Below are 8,780 nucleotides of genomic sequence, written 5' to 3'. Positions count from 1 at the left end.
GTCATAAGCTGGGCAATCGATTGTTGGCTAATAGAAAAATTCTTTGGGGACATAACGGGTTGTTTTACTTCCCCGTTTTTCTGGGTTAATGAATGTCGTAAAGCGTTTGAGTTATGGGAGGAAGAGGTTCTGATAATTCTGTGTAATTATAGCACTTCCATTTGTTGTGTTTCAGTTTCCCAGTTGCTTAAAAATAAGGTTTCCGTCCTTAAGATACAAGACTTCCTATTTTAGATTTTTTTGAACCGCTTACGTATAAGCTTTTATGCAACTCGAACTCGATTAACTAACCCAAAAGGCAGAATAGGTCTGATAGATACAAATGCACTCGAGTAATCAATCTCTCAAAAGGGGCTTACATGAATTTAATGTTAGGAAATCTTCAAATATATATAAAGAGTTCTTCAATATATCGACTTTACTTTCATCGCTATCTCAAACCACATTAGCTCAAAAAACAATCTCGAGAGCCTTTTTATCTTGATTTCAGGTACGTTTCCCCTCGAAAAAGTGAAGTGAAAATTCTCAAATATATTGATATTTTCGTTTTTTATTTTTCTCAATATATTAATATACATATTCCCTTTCTTATTATTTCAGACTTAAGTTGTTATTCTACGTATGTTTTTGTTTTAAAATTAAAACTGATTTAGTAAGCAAGTAAAACTATACTAAACTAACGGAATTTGGTCAACTCCAATAAAATTCCGTTGAGTCGTTGGCATTACTCGCTTCCCCCTGCATTCATTCATCAAACATTTACAAACATGGACCATTCAATTAAAATTTGTTGACCATATTAACTAAACGTCAATCGCATGAAACCCGTTTGCCAGCCAACCAAAGCGAGTATGTGCCGCCCGCTTTTCCCCGCCACCCCTTGGGGCTCGCCGCACCCCCCGCCCGATGGAAAACTGAACGAAGCAAAGAGAGCGCGGCGCTTAAGAGAGCGCTACGCCCGACACGTGGCTCGAAAGAAAAATAAAAATTGTGCCGCGAGAGGAGCGGCGAGAGAGTGAGAGAGAGAGCGGAAAAGCGAGAGCTGGGAGCATTTTTCTTTCCCCAAGTGTTTTCTTTCTGTTGCTTTTGCCCACCGATTCGTAAACAAATTCTGCGATTGGCCGAGCCAGCTGCTGGGGGAAAACGCTCTTCCCTCTATGTATCCGCATCTCTGTGCCTGTGTGCAGTTTTTTGCGCCACGTTTTCCTCTTATTAACGCGTTTTTGTGATTGGGTTTGGGTGCTGCGGTGGTGTGTGTGCGAGTGTGTGTGCGGAAAACGGAAAATTGCCTATGCGCCAGCCCAAACTATGCGAAATGAGTGTAATGAGCGAATGCCAGAGTGAGAGGCAGCCAGCGCCGTTCGCCAGCCTGCGTCTCACTCGCACATTACACATACGCCGCGTTATCTATGTATGAAATATCTTTTTTCCCTGCCTTAGTTTTCCCCCTCCCAGCTGTCGTTTTTCTTTCTTGGCTTTTCTAACTGCGTTGCCGTTGGCCGAAGCCGAGGCTGAGGCTGGAAAGTGCAGCAAAAAACGAGGCTCTGTTAATGTTTTTTGCGTGTTTATGTTAATCGGCGACGCTGGCAGCGACAGAGCTGTGCTTAGATGCATACGTCCCCCAGCGCAAAAAACCGCCCAAAAACCCCCTCCTATGTACGACCGTATGTACTGGCTCTCGGTGCGTTTTGTTTTTTTATGCATTTACTGGGCACACCAGTTTTGTGTTTTTGTTGCCTGCGGATTGCTTGCTCTTTTCCTTTGGCCATTTTTTATCTGACGTGGAATGGAAAACTGTACTCGCCAGAGGGAGATAGTTGGCGGTGGCCAGGCAGCCAGGCCGTTTTTTAATTGCAATTTTTCATTAATTAAAATTTGCTTAGTTTGCATTTGAAAGCACTGCGCCCTGAAAAAGAACGGAAATTTGTATGGATTTATTGTGATTGAAGGTGCAGCAAATTGAATGTGTTTTCCGTTCTGTCTATATGCGATGTAAGTGAATTTTAGAGGGTGTCGAGGGTGTCGAAGGGGGAGGGCCTTTGAGGAATGCACCGACTCTGCTGGATTATGGCTCAGGAAGCACCAATTACTGTTCACCGATTGGCAATCTGACGATTCCAATTTTATGATGGGCACCTCAACTGGCTACGCAAATAATCTTACTTGATTGGCGTTTAGGGAAATACTAATGATTAATAATAATAAAACCACCAAAACCACGTACCTCAATAATTGAGTTAGTAAATCTCACTAATAATCACTTCAATTTCTTGGTAATATTATTTAATCAGTAATTAAATTTAATTTTTTTATTATTTTTCATGTAAACAGTTAACCTACATAACCAGTTCATAACATCATAGTTTTTAATATCCAATAAATTAAAGCAACTTATACTCTCACCATTTATTAATTCTCCAATATTATTTCTCTAAAAGTAATTGATATGAAATTTATCCCGAAAAACATATAGAAATATCCTTTTTTTATACATTGTAATATATTATTTAGTAGTTGATCATAAGTAACGATAATTTGCTGATTCCCCGTAACATAAAAGTACATGTTATAAACTGTGTATTTTAAAAATGTACTTTAAACTTACCATGATGACGAGATAATACGCATACGTTATTTAGTTTTTTTGACTTTCATATTTTTCTATATATCTATACAGGTCTTGTTTAGATCAATTTAGAAAGGCAATTGTAAATTCAGATCCTCGACTACTAATGTACCAAATTAATACCCGAAAGTCGTTCTTTTATTAAATACCATATATTTAGCCTGCTAGAGTTCTATTTCGCCGCTTGTGCCATTCACGGAGCCCACTAATTTGCGTGTGCTCGGAGCCTTTTCATGCCCAGTTCCTGTTACCGGCTAACGGCAATTAATGATATGGCCACAGAGTCACAGCCACATCAAATGACAAGCTCTGGGAAAATGCACTACAACTACGACTGACGAAGGACATGGACGGGGCCTTGTGGGGGGTCCTGGCCAAATACCCCTCCCACAGCGAACCCCACCCGGGAGCCCACTCGACAGCCAACCAGTGCATGAAAACGCATTTTCCCCAACGAAAAGTCAAAAAGTGCGTAGCGCAGCCCACCCACCAGTACCCACGCGCAGCCACACACATAGACAGAGATGTGGAAGAGGAAATGCGATTGGTGGAAATCCAAAAGGAGCAGAAAAAACTCTAACACATAAACTGGATGGCCGGTGGGGCGCAGGGGGAGTGGGAGGGGCGGAGAAAGGGCGACCGCAACAATACAAAAGTCAAATTAGTGGAAAATGCAAATGCACGGCAAAAAAGTGTAGCACAACAAAAAACGCACACAAAAAGTGCGGGCAAAAAATGTGTGACACTAGAAAATATAGACATTGGATCGCCATGTACCAGGCGGGGAAATTAGAGTGGTTCGGGGTGGGCGCAGGGTGCAGCATCAGGAGTGTTGCGGGTGGAAAAAGAAGCATTTTGTTTCCGTATTATAATTACACAGCTCGGAGCGTCCTGCGACAAAACTGCTGCATGCATCTAGGCGCTTTTTTATGCACACGTTTCGGTGGGTATTTTTGCATAAAGTCAATTTTTGATAGACAGATTGCTTGATTTTCATCGACATTTAGCTCCACCTTGTCGGCCATCACGGTTTAGCTCTTTTTGCCGATTTCCCTAATTGATTTTTAGCGCAAATTTAATTTCTGCTGACTTCCTCCCCATTGTGTGTTTATCATTTACCATTTTTTCATTACTAAAAGTTTCCGTCTGCTACTTTTATGGCAAACGTACTACAGCTATGCAAATGTATATAGGCGTAAACATAATTAAATATCAACAAATGTTTTTTCTAAGCTCTGGTTTCACATGAGCTCGTACGTTCATATAAGCATGTGTTCGTTAGTTACTCATGCATTTTATAACATAATAAAAATCAGCAAATTAAACAAAGTGTTTGCAAAGGTAAACCAACAACAGTTCTGCCTAAACTTTACGTGGCTCCTATTTTATTATACAACACGCCAATTTGGCGGTAACTTTAGTTTCTTTAGATAAAATCTTTCTGTAGCTTAAGTTATTTTTTTGACAAATTAATTGAAGTGTTAATTTTAAATCTGTATTAAATCATTGTTTTTATTTAAAGTGCCATGTTAAAGTAGTTCAAATTGTATTTAAATTTCAATAACTACATTTTAAACTACAGGAAATACGTTATTTAAAAAGAGAAAAAATAAAAGGAAAAAATCTTTTAAAGTACGCCTATTTGATAACAGCGGTTCCTGCTTCTGGTTTATCTTATCAAGCACCGGGAAGAGGTAAATTCACTTTTAATCTGTTTGAACAGATCTTCGAACGTTGACGCTTTCTGTATTTTCGCGGTTATTTGCTTTTTAATTAGAGCTCATTATTCAAAAAATGTTTATTTGCCCACGACTTAAGCTTATCACCAGGCGCGCAGCTGGTGGATAACCCTAGCTGAGGCCCATAACATCCCGGCACGAATGCCCCTAACGTGGCCCAGTAATGGATTGGGCCTTATCAGCCAAACGGAAAATGCGAAGGTGTGCTAGCCAAGTTCAAAGCCGATATGTAATGCAGTCGACAAGGTCATCCGAGTGTTACATTTGTTTATTTGCACAACTGCAGACCGGGGCGAAATCGAAATCGCTTTCAAACAGGGCGAATACTCTGCCGCAAGCTCCAACTGTTTTACCGCTTGCTGGAACGCGGCCTTTTATTTATTTAATTAGCTTTAGCTTTAGTTGTCTTCGCTGATATTAGGTGTGGGTGGCACTATCGGGTTAGCCCAGTTGAGTGCTGGCTTCGCAGTAGAACGGTGTGGCCAAAATGCTTAGCTGCTTCCTAATCCCGCTGGTGCTGCTGGCCCCTGCCGTTTTAGCCTTCTTCGAGGGCTGCGACAACTCCTACACCCTCAGTCCAGGGACCACCTACGTTGAGTCGCCCTACTATCCCAGCAACTATCCTGGCGGAACGTCATGCCGGTACAGGTTCACCGCTCCCCTGGACTACTACATTCAGGTGCAATGTACTGTTGCACTGCCATCGGTGGGGAATAGCCAAGAGGCACGGATTTAACAGTGGAGAAACTTAAGTGACTTTTATCCCCCAGAGCAATGGTCAGTGTACCTCGGATAATTTTTGGCTGGACCCAGAGGGCGATCTTCTGATGCGCAGTGCTGAAAATTTCTGTGGCTCCGGAACCTTTACCCGGGAATCCCTCTTCACGGAGCTGGTCTTCGCCTACATCTCCACCGGCGCGAAGGGGGGGAGCTTCAAGTGCACCCTGACCACCACCAAGCAGAACTGCAACTGCGGCTGGTCGGCCACGGCGCGAATCGCCAATGGCCAGGATGCGGCGGCCAACGAGTACCCCAGCTATGCGGCCCTCAAGGATGCGACCTCGGGCACAGCATCCTTCTGCGGGGGAACCATAGGTGGGTTCGGGTTAGCCGAAAATATTTATTTGGTTTTTCCACCATTCAGTCTTACGGCTTTGTGTTCTGAATAGACAGTAACTGTATTTGCTTTTGCAGTTTCCCATCGTTATATTCTGACTGCTGCCCATTGCGTCTACATGGTCAACAAGGCTACAGATGTGGTAGCTATTGTAGGAACCAATAGCTTAAAAAGCCGTAAGCATTTAATGTTTTTCCTAGGATATGCGACACAAACATATTGTTAAAAGAATTACATCTTACTCCTTTCCATGACAAGTACTATAACTTATATTAATATAAGGGTTTTCTTTGGCATTTTGCAAGCTGAAAGATTAACTTGAACTGCATGCTATTTGTACCAGCTTCCAGGTACTACCGACAATACGGTATAGTTCAGATGATACCCCACGAGCAGTACGTGAGCGATCCAGTGAACAACGACATAGCGGTTTTGATAACAGCTGATAATATTCAGTGGTCACGGGGCGTAGGTCCCATCTGTCTGCCTCCTCCGGGAACGTGAGTTTTTATTTCGATTTCTAGCAAGGTTATTGTTTAATTAAATATCATTTCTCGCTCAGCACCTCCCCTTTTAGCTACGACATCGTCGATGTGATCGGCTTTGGAACTACCAAATTCGCTGGACCCACAGCCGCGAGTCTGCAAAAGGTCAACCTAAATGTGGTCTCCAACCAGGACTGTCAGACGGAATACAAAAATGTGGCCACCATATACAGCGGACAAATGTGCACATATGATTATTCTGGAACGGGACGGGACTCCTGTCAATTCGATTCCGGTGGTCCAGTTATCCTGCGGAAATCCAAGCAGTTTTTGGTGGGAATAATCAGTTTTGGAAAGAACTGCGCGGCCTCGCAGTATCCGATGGGTGTGAATACCAGAATAACAACGTACATGTACTGGATTCGCCAAAAGATTGGAAATTCTAACTGCGTGGTCAGTTTGTAGTGTAGATTAAAGGCTAGGACAAGTACTGAAATATTTGGAATGTGCACGATTTTAAAAATAAAGTATACAAAATTTCATAAGACAATATATATACCTAGATAATTGCATAAGTTTCATAATTATATTTTAAAAAGTTTTCCATTCCAGTGATTATTTGAACACATAGATCTAGCAGATACTTTTTCCGAGTGTATTTAACAACCAAGTCAGTAGTAACGTTTCCCCACCTTGACTTAAAAATGCAGTTTGGCTGTCGCAAATATTTATAATTTTTAATTTGACAAAAAATGTTCCTTATCAGCAGGGTGGTCTTATATAAGCAGCGCCGAGAGTTCTCTGAAGTCACAGCTGCACTACCTACGTTTCCATCATGTACGAACTGAAGTTTTCGGGGTTTCTTGTGCTCATAATAATCAGTGTGGCCTGTGCCCAACAACAGTGCACCAGGTTCCACGACTTGCAACCAAATCGAATGATAAATATTACCAGTTTCAACTATCCGGGAGCTATACCTACTGGTAGCAACTGCCGATTTCGTTTGAAAGCCCCCCGCAATCATGTGATCTATTTGAGTTGTCGCTTCGAGTTGGTAAGTAATCATAAGGATAATATATTTATTTTTTTTGTTGAGTAGGTAGTAGTATCCCTGATATTTAAATTAATTTGTTCTGCCAAAAAAAACTCGAAAACTTTTTATATACCATTTCCTGGGTAGTTCCCCGACACCTGTGGCTCGGAGTTCCTGTTCATATCCCGCGATGGCGACCTTCAGTTTCGGGATGGCGAACGCTACTGCCGCATGGGACAGGTCAACCGGATATCCAACTTCCAGACCATGGCCTTCGCCTACTATTCGAGCAGTCCGCAGACCCAGCAGCGATCCCGCCTCAGCTGCCAGGCGGTGGCCCGTCCGGCGCCCTGCGACTGCGGCTGGTCCTTCCCGACTCGCATTGCCAACGGAGTGGAGGCGGGAAAGCACGAGTTTCCCTCGATGGTGGGCCTCCGGGACCTGGCCTCCAACCTGCCCATCTTCTGCGGCGGCAGTATTGTCACCGATCGCTTCATCTTGACCGCAGCCCACTGTACCGCCCGGCAGCCTGTGGCCAGCCGCCTTTTGGCACTGGTCGGGGAGCATGACTTAAGCAGGGGTAAGTGACTATACCTCCACTGAACTCTTTGGCGATTAAATGTAGTATTTATTATTATATTAAAATTAAGAGGTAGGTACATTTTATTATTCTGAAATATAAGCAAAATCACTGCATAATCAAATAATTAATTTAAATGTATTGATCAAAGCACAACAAAAGGAGTGCATTTTTTTTTATCATGATCAGTTTTGAAAATAGCCCAAAAGGCGCGGAAAATGTTGCAGTAAATAAGTAAGCCCTCTTGATCGGTTTCCAAAAAATGTTAGCGCTTGGTACTAAGACATACAATTTTTTGATCCGAATTGATGTTTTTTTCTGATTCTTTTCTTGTATAATTACTAAATCAACAGTTTCGTTAAATTAAGTTAGAAAATGATAATTGAAGCTTTTCAATAATATTTATTTTATATATTTTTTGTAGGCAGCGAATCGATCTATGCGGCTCAACACCGCATTCAAAATATCTATAACCACCCAGGCTACATGGAAACAGCTTCGGGCAACATTAATGACATAGCTCTCCTCCAGACGGTGACGCCCATGGAATGGTCCAGAGGAGTGGCGCCCGTTTGTCTTCCCATACGTCAAGCGTAATTGCCTCCTTTTATAAGTTGTAAAAGCATTAACTTTACTTTTCCGGCAGGGAGAGCAACTTCAACTACCAAAACGTAGACATCACGGGGTGGGGAACCCTGGGCTTTGCTGCCTCCAAATCGAACACCCTACAGAAGGCCACCCTGCTGACCATGGATAATGCCGTGTGCCGGAGTCGCTTCAACTCCAGCATCACTCCCAGCCAGCTGTGCACCTACGACGCTGGCGGCAGGGGCCAGGACTCGTGTCAGTACGATTCCGGTGGTCCGGTGATCCTGCGGCAGCGGGAGCGCATGTTCCAACTGGGCGTGATCAGCTTTGGCCGGGCCTGCGGTCAGCCCTTCGGCATTGGGGTCAACACCCGGGTCACATCGCACCTCAACTGGATGTGGCGCTATGTGGGCGGAGCGGTGTGTGTGCGATAGCGATACGCACCTACTGGATGGCCATATTCACACACTGAACGACAGCAATCACAATATTGTGCCATCAACTCTGTGTCTTTTTATTTCCCATTAAAACATAACCAATTTTTACTTTAAAGGGGCTTATAATAGTATTTTTGTTGACTAAAACTATAAATATGGGAAGGCCTTATACAGA

General features: G+C 43.0%; 2 protein-coding genes across 2 annotated transcripts; both read left to right on the top strand.

Annotated features, from left to right (window-relative positions):
- The first annotated feature begins 4,802 nt into the window (after positions 1-4,802).
- LOC108029787 (venom serine protease) lies at positions 4,803-6,519 on the top strand. Its single transcript, XM_017102297.2, has 5 exons — positions 4,803-5,071; positions 5,136-5,460; positions 5,560-5,658; positions 5,826-5,982; positions 6,045-6,519. The coding sequence occupies exons 1-5, from the start codon at positions 4,853-4,855 to the stop codon at positions 6,430-6,432; spliced, it is 1,188 nt and encodes a 395-aa protein (XP_016957786.1). The 5' UTR covers positions 4,803-4,852; the 3' UTR covers positions 6,433-6,519.
- Positions 6,520-6,627: 108 nt separating this feature from the next.
- LOC108029786 (venom serine protease) lies at positions 6,628-8,720 on the top strand. Its single transcript, XM_017102296.3, has 4 exons — positions 6,628-7,021; positions 7,148-7,580; positions 8,005-8,173; positions 8,227-8,720. Exons 1-4 carry the CDS (start codon positions 6,803-6,805, stop codon positions 8,600-8,602), a joined length of 1,197 nt encoding a protein of 398 aa, XP_016957785.1. The 5' UTR covers positions 6,628-6,802; the 3' UTR covers positions 8,603-8,720.
- Positions 8,721-8,780: the final 60 nt, after the last annotated feature.

Source organism: Drosophila biarmipes, chromosome 2R (assembly GCF_025231255.1).
Source record: "Drosophila biarmipes strain raj3 chromosome 2R, RU_DBia_V1.1, whole genome shotgun sequence".
Lineage (NCBI taxonomy): Eukaryota > Metazoa > Arthropoda > Insecta > Diptera > Drosophilidae > Drosophila > Drosophila biarmipes.
This window is presented reverse-complemented; position numbering and strand designations above follow the sequence as displayed.

Excerpts from the sequence above, each read along its gene's own strand:
- LOC108029786 (XM_017102296.3), top strand. The coding sequence starts at position 6,803 with ATGTACGAACTGAAGTTTTCGGGGTTTCTTGTGCTCATAATAATCAGT. Across the intron at positions 7,581-8,004 it reads GGAGCATGACTTAAGCAGGG|GCAGCGAATCGATCTATGCG; the intron begins GTAAGTGACTAT and ends TATTTTTTGTAG. Across the intron at positions 8,174-8,226 it reads TGTCTTCCCATACGTCAAGC|GGAGAGCAACTTCAACTACC; the intron begins GTAATTGCCTCC and ends CTTTTCCGGCAG.
- LOC108029787 (XM_017102297.2), top strand. The coding sequence starts at position 4,853 with ATGCTTAGCTGCTTCCTAATCCCGCTGGTGCTGCTGGCCCCTGCCGTT. Across the intron at positions 5,072-5,135 it reads GTACTGTTGCACTGCCATCG|AGCAATGGTCAGTGTACCTC; the intron begins GTGGGGAATAGC and ends TTTATCCCCCAG. Across the intron at positions 5,461-5,559 it reads CTTCTGCGGGGGAACCATAG|TTTCCCATCGTTATATTCTG; the intron begins GTGGGTTCGGGT and ends TTGCTTTTGCAG.